At 44.8% G+C, this 21,816-nt stretch overlaps 2 protein-coding genes across 2 annotated transcripts; both read right to left on the reverse strand.

Annotated features, from left to right (window-relative positions):
• Window positions 1-1,719: 1,719 nt before the first annotated feature.
• On the reverse strand, window positions 1,720-6,694 carry LOC144739169 (selenocysteine insertion sequence-binding protein 2-like). Its single transcript, XM_078622144.1, is given in 12 exon segments — window positions 1,720-1,847; window positions 1,935-2,133; window positions 2,309-2,463; window positions 2,627-2,768; window positions 2,770-2,848; window positions 2,964-3,077; window positions 3,287-3,345; window positions 3,757-3,923; window positions 3,990-4,119; window positions 4,520-4,609; window positions 4,685-4,831; window positions 6,632-6,694. Coding segments are annotated over 12 exon segments (1,473 nt in total).
• A 1,001-nt stretch (window positions 6,695-7,695) lies between these two features.
• LOC144739166 (major facilitator superfamily domain-containing protein 10-like) lies at window positions 7,696-11,012 on the reverse strand. Its single transcript, XM_078622141.1, has 12 exons — window positions 10,860-11,012; window positions 10,478-10,574; window positions 10,154-10,257; window positions 9,744-9,902; window positions 9,345-9,536; window positions 9,142-9,244; window positions 8,928-9,039; window positions 8,733-8,841; window positions 8,256-8,346; window positions 8,104-8,151; window positions 7,925-8,014; window positions 7,696-7,799 (listed from the first exon to the last, which is right to left on the reverse strand). Exons 1-12 carry the CDS (start codon window positions 11,010-11,012, stop codon window positions 7,696-7,698), a joined length of 1,362 nt encoding a protein of 453 aa, XP_078478267.1.
• Window positions 11,013-21,816: the final 10,804 nt, after the last annotated feature.

Genomic DNA, 21,816 nt, shown 5'->3' on the forward strand with positions numbered 1-21,816 from the left:
AACATGTTTTTCTTGACATCTACTGATATTCAGTTGTCTGCTTCAGTTGTCTACTTGCATCGGTAGCGTCGAATGATTATTTAATGTGCTGGTCATACTGGGTTTCTTTCAGTGAGATCACTCACACTGGCACAAAATATTTGTGACCTTGTAATGTGTGGTGACATATTCAAACGTGACTGCTTTTTGATCACTTTCAATCTTAAATGAAAATAACGGCACATAAACTGTTCCTCTTTTGGACCCCTTGCTGTTATGTTCTGGATAGGTGGAGTGAATGGACCACGAACGATGAACCCTGTCTCAAGAGATATGACTGGAAAATACAGAACTACTACTGAATGTATGTAAAAATAAATCCACTCAAAGAAGAAAACGTTTGATAGACACAGCTGGGAGCTAACGGAGTATTGGCGTATTTTTCCTGTTGGGTGAAGATTTAAAGAACTCAGGGCCATGTTCGTATATCCAAGTCCTGGAGAGAGAAGTGGAAGAACTTTGTAATTTTCTAATAGTTGCATTTAGTGCTTTAACTTTTGAAAAACACTCAAATGAGACTTAAAAATGCTCATTTTTGCCTCTGAGCCTCTTACCAGTCCTTCTTATATGTCGAAGCACTGAACACAATATGAAAACTGAAGAATTTAATAAAAACTCTTGACATCTCAATCTCGCACTTTTTACAGTGTTTGTGAAAATAACTTCACCACTGAAAGTAGGCTTGAGTTTTAAATCATTTTTACTTTCTCATTTTACCCATGTAACATCAGATCATTTATTGCTTCTTCTACGAGTGATTGTCGTTCAGCTCGGCTGTCGTTTATTCATCTACTACTCCTTGTCTCTGGGAGATAAGACCTGCGATTAACATCGTTTCCTGACATGTTTTACGTAGGCCGCTGGTAGTATGACACACCTCGTGTTTAGTCAAACACATGTGACGACCTAAGGGTCTGTTGTGCTGCAATTAGCAGAAAAATGAAACAGTTAAAAAAAATACTTTCAGATGAAAATCAATATGATTTTAAGCAAAACAATATTCAGCAATCATTCTAAAGCATGTCATTAATACCTGATGAAATCCAATGAATCTACAAAAGATTTGTAGGTGTAAATAGGTAAAACATATGTGCAATTGTAACACACAGTAACATTTGAAATGAGGAAAGCTTCATCTGAGTAAAACAAAGAAAAATGTTTCCAATAATACACATTCACAGTCTTGCCTCAAAGTACGTTACAAAATAAACCACTAATTCACAACCTCAAAATCATATTAGTGCATATCAGTGTAGTCATTCCTCCGAAATACACACGACACAGTTAAACTGGCCCCATCTGATTAAACAACCTAACACAGTTTCCTTATGAAATCACCACTCTGTAATACAAATTCTAATTCATGCACACCCAGCGCATCGGTCTTGAGGCGTGTTCACAGGCGTCGTGACTGAAAATTCATATTGTGGGACAGTTTCAAGTGACGACTTTGGTCCTATGAAATCAAATGTAAGTATCCAGGCACACACAGGTTCACTAAGTGATCTGAAACCAACCTACTCACTTGTGAAATCGACCGTATACAGTCGGATAACACAAAAAAAGCCTCCCCCACACCCCTCCCACAATCACGTTTGACCAACATATCATATTCCACAGAGCAACTCGGTTTCTCCCACGCTGGTGATCAGTCAGCGGGTCGAGGTCGCTGCGCTACCGTCAACTCTTCTCGTCTTCGTCAGTATCGTCACAACACTCAGCGTTCAACTGCACGGAGCTCAGCTGTTCCTCAAGTTTCAACAGTTCATGGCTGCACTCATTCGCCCACAGTTTCTTCCACATTTTCACTGGAATAAGAAGACGATTCCATTTGAAAAGTGGAGTCTGTGTCTCTCCTATGAGGCTGAAGTGGATTCAGATGAACAATGACTTACTGTAGTCTGGTTCCTCTGGCTGTGTGGTGTCACCGACGTGCTCCGGCGCCCCGGACAGGCCCAGTTTGTTTATCTGCAGCTCCTCCGCATCTGCCGCCTGTTCTTCCTCCGTCTCGTCCGTCTGCTCCAGGCTGGACATCATCACCTCATACGCTCTCCTGGCCTCAGACGACAACTCGATCATCTTATGGTAGTGGTCCTGTGAGGGCAGGGAGCACACCGTTTCTATGGCGACATCTTATCTTTTCACCCCGGGCATCAACCAGTGGATGAGCTCCGTGACTAAATGTACACACGAAAGACACGACTACTTCTTGAATCCACTGGTCAAAAAGCCAAAGGTTAAACCTGTGTCTCAGGAACACAAACCTCACCTGTGCGCCGTCGTAGTTGAAGATGCCCACCAGGCTGACCGGCACCATCTTGTTAACGCAGCGACCTAAAGCCTTGCGGGAGAGGGCAAAGATGAACGGCACCCCTTGTTCACGACAAGTGTCAATGATGGCGTGAAGAGCTTCATCCAGACCTCCTGGAAAAGACAGGTTGTTACACACGTGTGTAGTTCCATGTGTGTTGAACACAGTGTGTGTGTGTGTTGAACGCGTAGCTCTGTAAAGATGAACATGAATGTCCAGTAGACGTCAATGTTCCTGACCCTGAAAGGAGATCTTTGGTTTTGTGAGGGACTCTACCTTTGGCCTGAACGCGCTCACAGTTGGGTGAGATGATGACACACTTGACCTTCCTGAGTTTGAGGTGCTTCAGGACCTCTCGGAGGCCCATCACAATCCTCCTCTTCATGCGAGCCTTCATGGGGTCCTTCTGGTACAGGCGGGTCCTGAAAACGAACCAGCTCCTTTAACAGCGCTGTCGCACACTGGTCCACGTCTTTGCTCAGCATCTGGCTACAATACCTGACAACAACAACAACAACAACACACACAAATTTCAACGGGCTGTTGAAGTTCGTACTGAACACACGGACACCATCCCTGCTGAGATCTGTGAGGAGGTGTGACGGACACGTACTCTCTGAACTTTCTGCTGTGGACTTTCGGTCGATCCGTGCTGAGGGTTCCGACTGGTGGCGTGTGCTGCTCTACGTCCTCCGTCGTATCAGGCTCCACGTCTCCCCGCTCACATCTTCGTGTAATTGGCGCTGGTCGTCACTTCCCGCGACGGGACGGATGTCGTCGTCATCTGAGGACAAAAACACAGTTACGGTGGCAGTAGACAGGGACCCAGATTAAAAAAACCCAAAACAAAAACGTTCTTTCCCACGTTCGCTCTGACCTGCTGGATCAGTGTCCAACTGGGTTTCTGTGGAAAGCGTGGGTTCGTTTTCAGGTAACAGGCCTCTCTCCTCCAGCAAACGCCGCTGTTTCCTCTCCTCTCTTTCTTTCAAGATGACCTGAAACAAACCCTGGTGAGATTGCGGCCATGTCCACACGAAGATGAGTTCAGGTGACTCCACAAAGGTTTGTTATCGTATGAACCGGTGTTTTGGAGCCTGAATCATTTTTCCCAGAGTCCCAGAGTGAACAAATGTGTGCTCCACCCCCTCCCTCATGGCTCACTCTGCCAGAAGCTGCTAGATGGGATGTGAGTTTTGTGCGTGCGCTCTTGTTGTCTTCTTCTCTGTGATGGTGTATTTCTCTGGCAGTGTTACAGCACCACCTACAGGCCTGGAGTATGTACTACAGCATGTTCACTGGATTTATGGAAAAAGGTTTGTAAAACTATTCCGGTTCTGTCTGTGTGGACACAGACTGAAATGCTCCAAAACATGTAAACGTGCATTGGCTGCAGAGGGGGAGGTTACCTTCTTCAGAGGGGTGGGCTTCTTGGCTTTGGGCACCTCTCTCTGTTTGCCTTTCTTCACCAAAGGGCTGGTGGAGTCCAGGGGATTGTGTGCGATTTTCTCCTGCTGCCAGGGTGGCTTCTTCTGAGGTGCCGGCTGCTTCTGGACGACGGGCAGCCCTCCACAAACTACAGACGACAGACACTCTGGAGCCGTCATGACACCTGCGCTGACAGACGCAGGACGTCACTCACCTGAGACGACCGGCTTGGTGTCCTGTCCGGCTTTCTGAGACTGGTGCCTCTTCTCAAGGACGGCCAGCATGTTCCCAATGTCCAGCTGAACAGGAGCTTTACTTTTCTTTCCTGAGATCTTCTCAGCTTTCTAGAAGTCATTAGACCAAGGACGACAGCCGTTTTTTTTTTCCATCTCCACAAAGCTCCACCCATTCAGTGACTAAAACACAAACCTGTCCCTTCTTCGTCGTCTCTGAGGGACTTTTTGACGCAGCTTTTTCCTTGCTTGCCTCGGACTGATGGTGGGTGCCATCTCTTTGGTTTTCCTTCAATCAATAAAAGCTTAATTTATTCACAAGGTCAACATGTATATAAGCTTCTGCGCTGCACTGCTAACATCAGAACATTAGGACTTCATGATGAAACATCATCTGAAGCTGGCTGTCGGCACACACATCCACCATGCCTGGTGACAATCAGCCTGGCTTCGGGACAATCCGTGCTCCCATCGAGCAGCTGAGGAAATGAAATAAGTCTCTCTACTGTACCTCATTGCATAGTTTTGCTCCACTGTGACGAGGGGTCAATCTCTCTGTCCCGGTCAAAGCAGGAGTCAAGCCTGGAAACTCCTCCTCATCCTGGAGAGGAGCAAATCAAATCTTCCATCCAGCAGAAGTTTGTATGTTGCTGTTTTGATTTTTTTTTTCGTCTACCTCAAACCTCGGAGGCTCCTGATGAACCAATGACTCCTCTGTCTCTGATTCCACGTGTTCACTTGCACCTTTAGCTTTCTTTCTCTTTTTCTTTCGTTTTTTCTTCCCCATGGCTCCATCTTCCTGCCGAGCCGGCATTTCCTCCACCTGAAAAGATCGAACGTGAAGGCCCGACGTTTACATTCAAATGCATTTGGGACTCATCAGCTATGAATTAAAGGTAAAATTAAATGTTTTAACAACCCAGATTTGTTTCTAGTTTCATACGTGAATCAAAAGTCCACGGAAATAAACACTCAGTGCTAAATGAACAACATTATTTTTACCATAGCTGACTTATGTTACTCTTTGCGTGTGTGTGTGTGTGTGTGTGTGTGTTGTACTGACCTGCATGTGGTCGCTGTCTGTCTTCTCTTTAGGGACTGGTTTTCGTGGGGGCTGAGAGGCAATGTTTGCCCAGGAACTGGCCACAATCGGACCTTAAATCAAAAGATCGACATTAGAGATGCTGTGTATTTCCTTGTAGAGCAACTTTGAGGGTTTCTAACCCACCTGGTGAGACGGCGGCGTTTCCTTTAACATGAGGCAACGTTGGGGATTCCTTCCTGACAGTCTGATTGATTACAGTGACAAATGATGAAACGGTTTGTGACGCAGATGGGTTCAAGCGTTCACCACGAACATGCGTGTTCTGATACTTCCGACAACTCACCTTTCTGGAGAGGCTGAATTTGGACTGTGAGGTTTTACCGATGTAACATTCGGGCCCCAGCGCGGTTTCTGAACGTGTGGACTTCCCGATTTGTCCGGCGCGACAACGGCTAATTCTGGGAAATCCGCCATTTTCACTTCAAATGGAGCCAAGTTAATCTGTACTGGATTTGACCTCCCGGCTGAGTCTGGGCAGATCGAACACTTCTATGTGCTGTGGATCCATTACAAACAGAAGTTATTCAAATGATCTCTTTGGATACCATGGATCATTCACCACTTCTGTGTGCATGCATTGAATTCTCGTGTGTGATCCCACCTTGCGTACGAGAGTCGTCGTACTTTTTCTGCGTCTAAGGACATGAATGAAAATGTTGAGGAATGAATTTCACACAACAGACATTTGGTTTTACGTAGAGACCTCTTTACGAGACCGAAAACCAACCTTAGCTCGTGGACCCCGCACAGACCGTTCTCTCTGCAGGAAATCATCGCTGGTCTCTCTGGTTTTGCGGCTGCTGTTGTAGCCACGACTTCTTGGCACACCACTCTTTTCTGCTGCAATTCCATTAATGTTTGATAGATTCTGCTTCCTGTAGAAAGTTCAAACGTTGTAACAGATAAAGGGCTCCTTTGGGTCATGTGATTAGGACACCTCCATTCAGACAGAAACGGATGCAAATGTCCACATACCCTGCTGAAGTCTGCCTGGACACGCAGGGGTTTGGTAACACCAGTGGAGGTGATGAGGAGCCAACAGACTGGTTCCTCTGTCGACTCTGACGCTGATGATGGAAACACTGGTCAGCAGACGTCACTTTGCTTTCCTGCGAAAGTAAACATAGTCTGTTGGGAAACACGACCTTTGACAGTCACAATTAGAGCCTGACAAGCCCCTCGTCACCACTTTCCCATTCATATTTAACGGCATTTTCTACACGTGTTGAACACAACTCAGCTTCTTGTTCTGACTGAGCTGGAGACAACGTTATGACCTGAGTACCACATCGGAATACAGCCACATGTTCGCAACTTTACAGACACATTTTTCAAAGAAAAAGTCGTGCAGAACGTCCCACCCCCAAACGCTCCTTTGTGTCGTAACAACAACTGTTACCAAATCTGTATTCGCCTTTAGCTTGCTAAAGTTGGCAGCTAATGCCGCATTAGTGTGGATCTGCTAGCTAACATTAGCACGCTAGCCAGCTAAAAAAAAACGTGATTTTGATCGAGTACCTTCTCCATCTTCAAGTTCTCCTCAGTGCAGTCACATAGTTCAATGTCCACTCGGGGTTCCATGTGTTGTCATTTTTCCTGTAACAACGGCTGTGCATTTACATGCGCCAGCAATGAGTCGGTGAATGAGCAACCTGTTTGATAGGCTAGCAAAGCAGCGAGTTGAAGCTGACTGACACTGGCTGTTGTTTACATCGTGAGCGCGGCGAACAGCGACACCAAGTGGCGCCTCAGCATATCACACACAGTGTGACCTGAAAAGGAACGAAATGAAAAAAGTTCTATGTCGGAATGTTTGGACACAGACTACTTTAGTGACATTGTTCTCCAAAGCAGCAGAAGCAGACGGAAAATTTCCCCTTTCAATATTTCCATATTAATAACTGAAAAAAAATTGCATCATATTTATAAGTGATATTTTACACAAATCATTTTCTAAAAAGAGGTAAGAATAAAGTAGCATATAAAAGTAAATTACTAATTGTTGTGTACTGAAGACAGAAAACAATACTGGCATACCATACTTGATGTGAATAGTCCACACATCACACTCGATTTGAACCCACAACCTTTTAAAGACGAAGGATCCAAGGCCCAGGAGGTCCAGCTTGTTGGTCGGCTGTGCATCTGCTGAAGTTAAATCATAACAGCGGCTTCCACTATACTTACAGCAGGACATATAGACATGACCATAATAGCTTGTTTGTGTATTTCTTTTAATTACAAAAAAGAGAATATTAAAAGTTTAAAGTTGTTTATAATAAATGATTTCTCCCACACGATAAAAATGGACTGATAAAATGCTGCAGTATAAAGGCATAATTAGTATGTGATTTAAGATCCACCGTCACACAGTAGGAATCTTTTCTTTGGCTTGTGCATTATCATCTCGCACCACTTTGTGTCAAATGATGACTCTTGGTGCAGGAAACTCCTCATTGATTTGAGAGTTCAGTGCTTGCCTTCCCAGCACTTGTAAACATTCTGACATCCAGTAAAACCAGCAAACAGAGCGCCTCTGCATTCAGAGTCTTTTGATTGAGCTCTTTTTGTCTTCGTATCCCTCATTCCTCCTTCAGTCGTCTGGCCCTGCCCAGTAAAGCCAGCGGTAAAACGAAACAGCCTGACGTGAGGAGGAAGCAGGTCTGTGCTCCGGCTATCCAGTAAACTGCAAACACAAAGGTTCAGGTGAATACAAAGCACCAAATGTGTCATTACATGAAATGCTATTTCCTGAAGTACTGTCACATTTGCCATGAATACATCATCTTCGTAATGTGATTTCTTACTTACCAGAGGACGACACAACTGGTCCCAGCGCTCTGGCCAGGGCGCCTAAACTACGCAAGATCCCCATCACTGTGCCCTTCTGCTTGGCTGAGCCTGGAGGAACGTTGGTGGTGAGAAAAAAAAAAAAAATCAGCAAATTTTGGTATAATGAGTACGGTTTGAGAGCACCTGTGGTGGCTCACCGTGGTCTGAGACAAGTGTCGACAGGCACGGAACCACAACTGCAGCCGCTGTGAGGACAGGAGAGACGTCCAGAATGTGATTGTCACAGTGATAAACATCTGCTTGGATCAGCAATTATGATGTAAAAATGTAATGCATTTACAGGACTCACCAAAGGAATATAGAGCCAAACCGATGTAAAGCATTGTTGTGTTCCATGACATCCCAACAAGAATAAAGGCTGGGATCAAAGTTATGATTGCCTGCAAATCAGAGACACTATCCATTTTTTTCTGCACTTTTCCCTCTTGAATTCTTTAATACCACAGTGAAACCTATAAAACACTATTAGACCAGTTACACAGAAGTAAAAAATATTCAACAAAACAGCCTTTAATACGTTTGATGTGCATTAATTCGTGAATATGTCTTATCATATTTTTATCAGCCCAGTCCACCACTAATATAATTGAAAACCGATGTGTTCTGTACCTGTATATGCTGTATAACACTGATACCAGATTAAATAAAAAAAGAGAGAGAATCAAAATAAATAGAAAATGATACAACTTTTCAATGCCTTTCTTTGGATGTGGTAATGTCCATAGACGTTGTGAAGTGGTGCGTCACATCATACAGATACTCGTACCATGCGAACAGCTTTAACGTGCTGCCCAGGTTTGATCCTGCGAGCGTATCCCCCCTGGATCGAAGCCATGACGATCCCAATGAAGAAGAACATCTTTCCCTGCTGCATGCTGTTAAGGATCCAAACACTAGTAAATCCAAGCAGTGCATTCCACGTGTCTAGACAGCAGTTCATTCGTTTAAAATGATCTCATACCTGGTAAAGTGGAAGCGTTGGTGAGTGAGAAAACTCAGCGTGAACTCCAGACCCGAGAACAGGAAGAGGTAGCAGAAGTAAACCAGGCCCAACATTTTCAGTTTCTGCATTCCTGGAGAGACGTCTTTCATCAGTGTGCTGAACTATTTCAGAAATGGGTCAAAAGGGTGTAAACCTTTTCTGCACCGAGCAATCCAGTACGTACAGTACTCACTTTCTTTTGAAGGTGGATCTTCTGTTCTGGTAACAGCTGAAAACTGGAACAAAGCTAATGGGTTCAGGAGGTCCGAGGAGTCCCCAAAGCCAGAACGTGAAGCCTAGACGCAAAGGAAAAGTTTTTGTTTTCATGAATAATTCTAAATATGTTGATTTTATTTATTGTGATCATGGGAGTTATTATTATCAGTAGTTTGTGACCTTGTCATCCTTTGCCAAAGTTTCCGGCAGCATGAGCCAAATAAAGAGCAGATCAGCGACACTGAAGGCCAAAGCAATCAGAGCTGGAGTTTGGTAGAAGACATTTCCAGATGTTCTGCAGCTGATGGCGAAGTAAGCACCCATCAGCGGCCCGATGGTGAAGCCCAGGGAGAAGGCGATGCCAATCATGGCCTGTTTGAGGGACAAAAGGTCAAAAGGTGTTGAAAGGTCACATGGAAGTTGACAGTTAGTCTAAGCTCTGATCAAATGACTGATGTGACTAGATATAACTGAACGTCACTCTCTATGTGTTCTGCTTCACTGGCTATTTCCCATATCAAAAAAAAAAAAAAAAAAAAAGTCTGCTCATGGCCAAAGAAAGCCGTGCCAGCTGCCTACCATTCCTCGGTTCCGTGCATTTTGACAAGGCAAGTCGGCCATGATGGCAGTGCAGAGGCTGACGTTTCCCTTACAAATGCCCCCGATTATTCGAAACAAAAGGAACATGCTGAAACTCCGGGAAACAGCCCAGACAGCGTAGGACGTCATCAGTCCGACCTGAAAGACAATTAGAACCTAATTAGAACCAAGTCGATGACTCAACAACCATGATCACATTGTTGCTCTGCTCCAGCACGGGAAAGAATACAAACCTTTGGAGACACATCACACGTCTCTTCCTCTTATATTCTCATTCACAAACAAAAAAGAAAAAAGAATGTATGACTGAATGTATTATACAGTCAGGTATTATACCGGTAGCCGCAGTACAGTTAATAGTTCCTAGGAAAACAAATGGGGCTGCTCACGGTGACGAGGAGGAGCAGGGGTCGTCTGCCAAATCGGTCTGACAGAGCTCCGGTCAGAGGGGACGACAGAAACTGCAGCAGAGAAAACAGCGATCCAATCAGACCTGAAACGAAACCAAGGATGTTCCACTTTGTTTCTTTTGAAAAAACATTTGGATTTATCGTAATGCCATGAAAAGTTTGTTTCAGGTGTTTAACAACAGCCTGATCTTATTTAGTCCATATTTACTTTGCTGTTTGGAGCCTCTGTGATGAACTGCCCTTTTTACAATCAAACCTAAAACTGGATCATACGCCATTTTTCATGCGAGACGTCCCACATACCTCCAAAAAGAACAGTGTTGTACTTCTTTTCCATGGGAATCCCAACTGCCCCCCTGAACCAGTCCACAACGCTCTGCAGGGACTGATACACCACATCCTGACAATACGTGAAAGCACAGAAAATGTAAACGCCACTCAACACAGACGCATGAGTCAGCAGACAAACTCATGACGTTAGTTAGTTCTGGTTTTGATGGGATACGTTCACGCTGCATCAAATTCTGCTCAATTGTCCTAATTTGTTTTTTTCTCATTTTGTTTTACCAAGCTCTATGTTTGGAAATGTTCTAAATATGTTTGAGGACTGTGGTCGACTGCTGAGCACCACGCTGCATTGTGGAGTCATGTCAATGTGACAGGAAGTTCATTATTGAAGTCTGACCCCAGTTTGTGCATAGTGGTCCAGAAGGGAGGGCAGGAGAGGTAAGATGAGGGTGAACCCCAGCAGGTCCAGCAGCAGGATGACAAACACTATGTTGATGACTCTGGATGAGAAAGAGCCGCCGTCTTCTGCTGATTTATTTACAGCCGACATCTCACTCAGAGAGCACAGAATCTGGAAAAAAACACAACAAACAAACAAAAAAAAGTTACAGAACAAATGATAGAAGCAGAAGCAGGAAATGTCTTTCTTTGGCTCTCAGGCTTACAATTTCTTTCCTCAGTAAAAATGATCACAAATTAGTTATTGGTACTGAAGATCACAAGAAAGATAAATCGAATTTTCGAATTTCTGAAGCAATTGTAAGAGTTGTTTCCCTGAAAGCACCATTGGAAGTCTTCCATAAACATATGACATAGCTGATGAGGAACTATTAATAACTGATGTTTCGGCTCTAATCTCATTTACAAGGTGAAAACTTCAGTTCCATGTATAAGCGAGTCTAATTGTAGTCGATTAAGTCGATTCTTCACAGTAAAGTTGCAGTTCGTCGTTTTTCCTTCTCCCCCTCCACCAGGAAATAAACGTCTGGAGGAGGAAACAACTCTAGAAAAAATCTCACATCCAGATTCCTTTCAGTTTATGTAGGTAATGGTGTTGAAATACATCAATATATGAAATCACAATAAACTGACAAATCCTACTACATAATAATGCATTCAGTTGAGTCCTCGGTCGAATCGATCAATACTACTGAGCAGCATCCCTCCGCTTTAACCGAACTGACATCGGAATAGTTTCCACACTTACCGATGTTACCGAAAGTCCTGAAGGAAAAGCTGAGATGATCGTGGACCGTGGCAGCTCTCATCAGTCCACCGTGACCACTCGACTCCAGGAAGCAGAGCCTCTTTCTTTGGGTGACAGGAATGTGTCGTCATGCCGCTTTCAAGTGAATCACGTAAACTTCCATTTCTCTATGGATCGGTCGCTCCACATTCAAATACAGTATTTACGGCACTCAATTTTCCCCCCCACTGAAAACGCAGTGATTCCTAACTTACATTTTCAAGCTAACACTCACTTAAAGACCCATTGTTTAAAAATACTGCTAATTCATCACCGCCAGTCAGACTACCCTTCTGAGCCCGAAATTCACTTTCCAAAGAAAACCTGCAAATGACTATTAAACCAGATACAAAGGATAATTTTCAGGAAGACATAGGTGTGGTTAGTCCTATATAGTTTTATAGAACGTAGAAAATGTTTGTTTGTGTAGAAAACCTCTTATTTAAGAAATACATTCAGATGTGGGAGTTTATTCAAACTTTATTTACACATATATCGAATGACAAAAAGTTTAAAAAAAGTTTTAAAAAATGTTCGGTGTTACTCACATAAAGATAAAACTAAAGTTAATACGTATATATTGTTTGAAACAGCTGCATATTCAACAGCCAGAAATATGTGTGAAATTACAGCACTTGAAGGCAGCATTTCAGTAAGGAGGTTTTTTCAGTTGTTGGTATTCCAACTGGATCATAAAAAGGTAGTTTTACAGCAGTAACGATTTATTCTCCCAGATGAACTTAAAAAAAAGTGTGTCAGTCTTCAATAAGCTCTTTCTGTATTTGTTGCAACAAATAAATATAAAATTGTGACATGTGTATATACAAAAGGCCTCTTTGATTCTCTAGGGAGTATATGTCTCCTCACAGAAATCCACAGTGACATCTGACATCTGTGAGCTTGAGTAGTGTTACATTCCATGTCGAACGATGTGACGCTCCAGTGCAGAGCTGCTCGGGAGGTTTCGTCCACATAAGTCACATGTGAACACCTTCTCTGCATCTGTCCCGTCCACTGTTGTGAGTTCATCTGAAAAACAGCATCAAGGAGCTTTTTTTGAATTTAAAAACCTTTAGAGTGTACATTTTCAGCAGGATGTTGTTACCTGCGGCCCTTCACAAACGCATCACAGGGTGCGCTCACCACAAACTTTCAGTGAAAAAAAAATGTTTTCCTGGCCAAACATGCTCAATCTAAGTGTTGTTTAATGAACCTCACAGGCAGCTTTGAAGTGAAGTGAGGTAAAAACTAGAAAACATGAAAATGAAATACCCATCATCTCTCTCTCTCTGCTGTTCTTCTGACAAACTGTGAACATCTTCGTTTCTTACCTTTCAGCACATGTAGGCTTTCAGTTTTCTTTGTCCCACATCCCTTGTCGTGAGTCCTGATGTCCATTTCCAGTTTGTGATTCTTCTGTGGAACCTCCCAATCAATGTCCGTCTTCACCTTAACCACTGGAACCTGAACAGCTGCTCTATGCACCCGGTGGATGGCGCTGTCGTCCAGTTTTAGGATGTTTTGCAATATTTCATCTTCTACCTTCACCTCCAACGAACTTCTCTCAGGCCTGTTCTTGTGGCTTCTCTCACCCATTTCTGCCGCTTCCTCTTTCTCTTCTTTCACCATTATTCGGCTTCCTGCAGAGTCTCCGAGGTGATTTGCATCCTTTTGCTTCTCCTCCTCTGAAACGTCACAATCCTCGCTTTGGCGATCTGACTCGTTCCCCTCTTCAACGTCTGTCAAGAACGTCCTCTGCTCCTGCTGCTCAGATGTCTCACGCACTGGAGCGTTTCTACTCGTCGGCTCAAGATCGAACGTCTTTGCGTTGCTTCCTCTGTTCTCTTTGCTACCATCCATACCTCGCATCTGACTCGAGTCGTCGTTTGAAAAGCTCAACCTAACTTGTGGAACTTGTGCAGATTGCTCCATTTCAACATCATCGCTGTCGCGGGGAAACAACGATTCCTCGTCTTCTTCTGGCACTCTGACAGACATTGAGTCGAGCTGATCAAGGCTGACCTGACCCACGAGCTCATGGTTCCTCACAATCTGAGAGGAGAAATCCACGCGAGCATGAAGGAGTAGATGTGCACATTAGTAAATAGTGAGTGTTGTCAGTTCTTAGCAGTTCATAGACGGACTGAGGGAGAACTACTCACCTGATGTTTATCACACAGGTGTCTCTCCAGGTCGCACAGCTGAGTGCAGTCAAAGAAGCACAGACGGCACTTGTACGGTTTGATGTCCTCGTGCTTCCTCATGTGCAAATGCAGGTTTTCTGCACTGGCACTGGTAAAAGTGCACTTGTGACAGCGGAAGACGATGCCACGCAGGTATCGTGACAGCTTCGGCCGCCGCAGCTCTATTGGCACGACGCGTTCCTCTGCCAAACAAGACAGACGAGATGAGAACACCAACAGGGGGGGCGGTGTTTGTGGGGGCGGGGGGACACACTGGATCCCGTCCAGTGTTTGGAAACATACCACGATGCAAGATGATATGATCAATCATGCTGTTCTTGTTCTTGGTCTGGTAGAGGCAGAAGGGACAGCGAAGGTCCCTCTGATCAGGAGGTTCAGACTGGGAGGTAGAATGTCCTGTCTCCATGTGCATGTCCAAACTTTTCCTAAAATCAAAGAACCAGTGAGAAAAAACGACTGACACTTTTAAAATCACCACACAGAGTCATTGTGAACATACATCGACAGTCCCCAAAAACACACCTACACAATTGTACCTCAAGTAAATCCATTAGTTGAATGTCCTGACTCAGCTACAAACACAACTGACCTACCTGACAGTACACGTACAGGTCAGATGTGACGGTGCTGGATGAAACTTACCGTGAGCCGGTAAAAAAGTTGCAGTCCTTGCACCTGATTATCTTCTTTCCATGGCGACTCATGTAGTGTCGGCGCATTCTGGACAGGTGTTCGGTGCTGAAGTTACACTGCTCACAGTGAAGCAGACTGCTGTCAGACATCTTGGCTTCTAGCATGACTGCTTTCGACGAGGCGCTGGTTTGAGCAATCGAACAGATGTGGTTCAACTGTCGCTGCACATTGGGGGGCTCCGAGTACAGCAACTCTGTAAGGGTACAACATGATATGAACAGTTAGCAGTGCAGAGACGTGTATATTGTTTAACTTAGTACGACGTATATAATGTGTCGTAAGAACAGTGAGAAGGAAAACTTGCTTTCGTTTGTTTCGGGTTCTTCATCAGATCCGTTGAAGCTGGTGCACGTGTTGGGTGACTTGGGTGGTTCCTCCTCAGACCCCTGAGACTTCACCTCATCCTGGTCCTCAGTCTTGGTGGTATTTATGACATCTGAGAAACATGAAACGAAAAACATCATTTGAAATATGAAGAAAAGTGTTGAGTAAACAGTGTAGTAGATCAAAGACTACACATGTTCAATGCCCATCACAAATGTTATACGTATAGTTCTGTTTGTACATAGTAGTCACAGCAGATGTTCCGCATGATGTGCAGACCTACGTATGTTCACAGCCACTGCTTAACAAGTATGGGTCACTTACCTCGATGTTTCTTCATGAAATGAGTCTTCATCAGGACCTGAAAAGGTGTCCGATAGAGGCAGATTGAACACTGGAAAGGCTTCGTAGTCCAGGATTTGTAGATGACATATTTGTTCAGGCTGCTGAGAGATTAACAATAAATATGATCAGTGTGGTGCAGTTATAACCATAGTGTGTTTATCTTAACATCGTTTATAATGTCGGCTCTTCTTACCTCTGTATCTTTACACTGGTAGGCCGGTTGTTCTGCTTCTTCATGGCTGCCATGGCCAAATGGCTGCGTTCATGAGAGCGCAGCCCTTTTAGCCACCTGAACGTCCGAGAACACAGTTTGCAGACGTGTTTTTTTTCTGAGTCCAACGCCGGTGGCTCCTGATCGGAGGATTCCTCTGCAGTTGCCAACGCAGGGAGCTCAGCTCGCTCACAGGCCTGAAAATAAAACACAGCAATGCTCAACAGATCAGAAACGTCAAATGAACCAGAACAAACCACAAAGAGAGTCGACTGACCTCAGGGGACTCGGCGTTTGGGGTTGTTGTGATGTCAAATGATGGCTCGGTGTTTCTTGCCGCAGCCTCCCTCTTATTCCTCTCTGTGTGGCGATCCAGGTGGCCGCAGAGCATTTTAATGCCGTTCAACTGTTTCATGCAGTGGCCACATTTGTAAACCCCCGTTTGCCGTGCAGATCTCGGATACAACACGATGAAGTCCAGACAGCTGTGAGAGCTACTATAATGGGCAATAAGCTCCTGGGACGATGCGAAGAATAGGTTGGGACACCTTTTACACATCACTTGCTCATTGTCCGCCGCCATCATGAGGAATCTGGAATTCCTACGTTTATTGTACTTCTGCAACATTTTGCATGTGGTAAACGAATCGTACTTGTGGGCATTTTTGTAGTGGCACGACAGGTACTTTCGGCACGACCCGACATAGCTACAAATGTCGCATTTGTACGGCGAATCCGTGTTTTTGCCTGAAAGGACCTCAGAGGTGTTTTCTGGTGCAAGGTCTGCAGATAGTGGTGGTGACCTCTTGTGGTTCTGCTGGTGCACACCAGTCAGGTGTTTCAGGAGAGCTGCCTTTCCGTGTTTTTTAGTATAATGGGCCACAAGTTGGTTTCGACTCAGGGCTGAGTAAGAGCACAGGGTGCATCTGTGCATGCCATCACGGTTCGCTGCAGTTTGAAACTTCCTTCGGGAAATGTTCGAGCGGTGACTGAGGGCGACACGTGACGTTTCGTGATCTACAGAGGCAGCCCGGGCCTGAGCGTCCTGGGAGTCGTCATCCTCAGATAAAGATTCATTTTCATCTGTCTCTGCAGAGAGCTGGCCATGGACTTTCTCACAGTGGATTTTCAGTCGAGTTAGCGAGGGATGAATTTGCGGACATTTGTGACACACGTACCCTCTTTCGTTAGAGCCTTTTCCCAGCGTGCACCTCACCATGTCGGATAGAAGTATTTCACCCGTTGGAAGCTCCTCGGCCCTAGCTAAGAAGTCTGGATGCTTCATCTGACAGTGAGTGAGCACCCCATGGGGGCGAGTGTTCACATAGCAACATTTGGGACACTTGTAGACAGAGATTTTGTCGGTGCTAGAGTCTGATGTGCCTCCTGCTTCTTGATTCAAAGGACTGCCTGGACGTTGTCCTGGTTCGAAGTATTTCAATAAGGCTTGTTTCCCATGTTTCTTCAAATAATGCAATTCAAGACGCTTTTTTATGAAGTAGGAATGTGAACACAGGCCACACTTGTACGGACAGTCACGACTTCTGGATCTCTGCCTGTGCTTCAGGCGCAAATGCTGAACCAACGCAGTTGTTGTGCTGCAGCTGTAGCTGCACTGCTGGCACTTGATCAGTGTGTATTTCTTCTTGTATCCCTGAGTTTTCTGGGCCCTCAATAGTATTTTCTTCGTGGCCAAAGATTTGGGTGAATTTGGCTGAGTTTCATTATGGTCCTTCTCACAGTGCATGCTCAGCTTCTTCATCGTTGCACACATCTGTGGGCAGGTCTGACACATGTAACCTCTGAATATCTGCATGTTCCACGACTGTCCTCTTTTCCAGTGCTGAAAATGTTGGACGTTCACGTCAAGACTGTCTACCTTGGCTGCACGGGATGGATGTTTCATCTGGCAGTGAGTGAGAACGCCTTGATAGTTCTCGTTCACGTAGGTGCAATACGGACACCGAAAGACTTGGATCTCTCCTTCCTGCTCAGCTGCAGAGTTTACGTGCTTCATTTCCAGGTGAGCTTTCAGGTCCTGCTCCGTGATAAAACCTGCGGGACAGTGAGGGCACAAGGTCGCTGCGGAAGTTGCCGCCACATCATCCGATAACTTCTCAAATTCAACAGGAGCTTGGTAGGCGTCACATGACCCCAGATCGCAGCCGTAGTCTTCTCTGTGCTTGTTTACGCTGGGCTTTCTTCTGCTGCTGACATCTGGGACTGAGCCGTCCTCCTTCACAGACCAAGGATGGACCGCACGGTAGTGGTCGGTCATATCTGACACAGTCCCGCATTTAAATGAACACGCTCTACAGGAATACCTCTTGGTTTCACTCTGTCCAGACCACTGAGATTGTAAGGACTCATCAGTGCCATCATCACCATTAACAACTCCTCTGTACTTCGCTTTAAGTAGCTCAGGGCTTAGCTTCCTTCCCGGGTGACGTTTTTGGAAGTGTTTGTACATCACGTCTGCATCACTGTGAGAAAAGCTGCACACATCACAATTATAATCAGGCAGTAGATTTCCATCATCTGTATCTGAGGGCTGGGCTTTGTGGATATTTAACACATGTCTCCTCATGTGAGACTTAGTTTGAGTGCTGTATGTGCATATGTGGCACTGAAGGGTCTGAGGGTGCTTTTGTTCTTCTTTCGCTGAGGACAATTTTCCAGGATTCTTTGCTGCTTTCCTTTCATTTCCTGTGTAGCCAACAGTGACATCTTCCGTTGGTTTTGGACCCAACGCCTGTATCTGTTCCAGGACCATAACTGTATATATACCGACTTGCTTTGTGTTAAACTCAAATCCACGATGTTGTTTGTAGTAATGTTTCACGACCATGCCCACAACACGATGGCGATAGTTGCAAAAGTGGCAGAAAAACATTTCTTCATCACCGTCGTTCAGAAGGGGAAGTGGCAGACCAGTTGAGTTGGCCAACCTCTCTGGCTGACATTTGGATTTTACAATCTGATCACGAATCAAAGCTGTATATTCAAGAACTAATTCTTTCGAGGTCTGAAGGTCTGGATGAATGATCTGATGGTGAAGTAGCCCTCTAAGTGATGGACTTGCATAGTTGCATGCTTGGCAGTAAAACAAGTTCTTTGCATCCGCGTAAGCATTTTGTTTTTCACCGCTTTCCTCGACTTTACCAGATTTAGAATCTTCACACTCAGAAAACAGGGATGTCTCACTTGCTGAGGCCTCAGCTTCACTTGGACATCCCTTGTTCTGCAGCTTAGCACTGTATTTTATTATGTCCTCAATGCCCATTCCGGTATTTGCATGTTTGATGTTGCCATGATTAACCACGCTTTTTACGTTGGTGCTTGAAAAACGGCAGAACTGGCAGTAAAACTCTGTGATTGGTGGAAAGGGAGTGTCCATTTCATCTGACATTTCACAATTTTGTCCAACAGTTGATCCCTCTTGTCTGTCCTCTGCACATTCTGGTTTCTTGCTTTTGGGAGACATCGAAGGACTTGCCGAAGCTTGGGGAACGTGCTTGGGATCCTTTAAAAACAACGAAATTTTCTGTAAGGTCTTCACTTTGTCTTCATTTTTCTTCTCAGGTGTAGATCTGTGTATTGTTGTCACCGAGGTTGGAATCGCTGGCATCTTGTCCAGCGTACCAGACTCAAGAGCGGCCGACTGTTTTATAGTGTCGATTGTGACCGATTCTTCTGGGTGGCTTTTTTGGTAATGAACATGCATGACGACAACTGACTTGTGACTAAAAGGGCACTTGTTGCATTGATACAAGGACACGTTGGCACCTGCTTTTGAAATGGAATGTTGTACTGAGGCTGCATTTCTCAGCTCTTCTGGTCTTTCCAAAGTCTTTTCACAGGTCGTGCCCTTCAACGAACCTTCTTGGCATCCAGTCAGCAAATATCTGCGGTACATCAGCGTACTGGCCACTTTATGTGCTGGGTGCTTTTCCCTGTAGTGTTCTTTCAAGGCGTTCGATACTTTGCTGGTAAATGGACATACGAAGCATTTGAAATCCAACCTCAGCTCACTTAGCTGCAGTGAGAATATATCTGGGGTGTCCGCGTGATTTTCCTTGTGGTGTCTTGTGAGGTCAGCTAATCTGGAAAACTCCACGGGACACACGAGGCATCGGAAAGTAGCGCTCTCATCATCTGGATCCTGAATGTATTTGTCGTCAAATCGAACGTAAGGGTGGTCCCTGTGATAATGGGTGGACACCTGTCGGACGTCCCTATCGCTGTAGTCACAGTGCTTGCAGCAGTATGTTTTAGGTCCTTCTGTGGCATTATTTTTTTCTTTCTTTTCATCGTCCTCGCTAACTTCAAAAGAAAACTCTGTGATGCTTGAAGACTCTCGTTTATCTACTTTTGCTTTCCCGAGGAGCTTTGTCTCATCTTTGTCCGTCTTTATTTTCTTAGATGGGTGACTTTCACAGCTCTCACTAGATGTCCTCTTGCCTTTGAAAAGTTTCTGACATTGTTCAGATGTCCGGTCTGCGAAAAAAAGGTTGTCGCTTTGCAGCAGCTGGGGAGGGATCGCTTTTGTGATGTCAATCCGAGACTTCGCAGTGACTTTGAACACACCATTGTTTTGGACGGAGCTCGAGAGGGATTCCTGCAGAATCAGGGTTCCTCTGGTGCTGTCAGGATGCACTGGGCTGTCAGTCGACGGCACTGTGTGGTTCCCATTCGATCCAGAAGATACAGTAAAGTACTTGGTGATGGTTTGCAATGGCTTCTTGTAGCTTTTCAGATTCTTTGATTGTTTGCGAGCTTCTTTAGAATTTGAGGGAAAATTCATTTTGTTTTGAGGGTTTTCCGAGAGGACCATTATTTGGGTCTCTGGGTTTGCAGGAGTGGTTAGATTTCCTTTCAAGTTTTCTGTCTGTTGACACTGCTTCTCCTGTTTGCTTGAATTATCCGAAACCGACGTTTTCAAATCTTGGTTTTCTCCTAGACTTTCTGCTGTAATGTCTGTTGATTTGGGTTTGTCAGTCTTTGGTAATTTGAGACCAGCGTCTCTGACAGCAGCATCCACATCAAATCCATGTTCAGTGCTGAGATGTTCAAACAGGGACAGCTTGAATTTGAATTTTTGTATACAGTGACTACACTGGTACTGTGTTTCTGGAGTAGCAGCTTGATTGTGCAGTAAAGTAGCATCCTGGGAGTCGTCGTCCTCACATAAAGAATGTGTCTCGGATTCATTTTCATCTGTCTCTGCAGAGAGCTGGCTATGGACTTTCTCACAGTGGGTTTTCAGTCTCTTTAGCGAGGGATGAATTTGTGGACATTTGTGACACACGTACCCTCTTTCGTTTGAGCCTTTTCCCAGCGTGCACCTCACCATGTCGGATAGAAGCACTTCACCTGTTGGAAGCTCCTCGGCTCTAGCTAAGAAGTCTGGATGCTTCATCTGACAGTGAGTGAGCACTCCATGGATGCGAGTGTTCACGTAGCAACATTTGGGACACTTGTAGACGGAGATTTTGTCCGTCCCTGTGCTAGAGTCTGATGTGGCTCCTTCTTCTTGATTCAAAGGACTGTCTGGAGATGTTGCTAGACTTTCTGGAGTACTGTCTGTCGGTCTGGTTTTGTCAGTCTTTGGTAATTTGAGACCAGCCTCATTGACAGCAGTATCCACATCAAATCCATGTTCAGCGCTGAGATGTTCAAACAGGGACAGTTTATCTTGGAACTTTTGTATACAGTGACTACACTGGTACTTTGTTTCTTGAGTAGCAGCTTGGTTGTGCAACATGTCCACAGTTTTGTTTTTTTTTTGTTTCTTCTCCTACCTTAGTTTTAAATGCTTAAAAAAGTGCACCTGGAAGATAGAAAACAGGTACTTCAAGTTATAAAGGTAGTGGCATTGAGTTAAGGCTAACCAGTAACCAATGTCATGCAAAGCAGTAAACGTTGTTGGAAAATAGTAGGAATTTACGCATAAAACGAAGTTAAGCACGTATTTTCAACAAATGCGGAACAATGATAGGGCGTAAAGGGAGTCCACACCGTTAACTATCTCCTAACAGCAACTCTGTAATCGACACAACCATAAAACTCAAGTGACAAATGTAACGTAGTTCAATTATCGGCTACAAGACGTACTCACGTATTCAGGCAAACGACTACACGTTTACAAGGCAAAGTAGTGAAACGCAGCTGTAGATTCCGTCATGGGACTAAACTCCTCCGCCATTTTTCCCGCTAGTGCAACTTTTTAGTGCTTCCGCTACAGAGCCTGCACAGCGCGCTGCTTCCGTTATTTTTCCTTTCAAAATAAAACAACATCCTTGCCAAAATGTAACATGGCACTAAAAGCATC

Source organism: Lampetra planeri, unplaced genomic scaffold (genome assembly GCF_965212315.1).
Source record: "Lampetra planeri unplaced genomic scaffold, kcLamPlan1.2.h2 scaffold_1344, whole genome shotgun sequence".
In the NCBI taxonomy this organism is placed as follows: domain Eukaryota; kingdom Metazoa; phylum Chordata; class Hyperoartia; order Petromyzontiformes; family Petromyzontidae; genus Lampetra; species Lampetra planeri.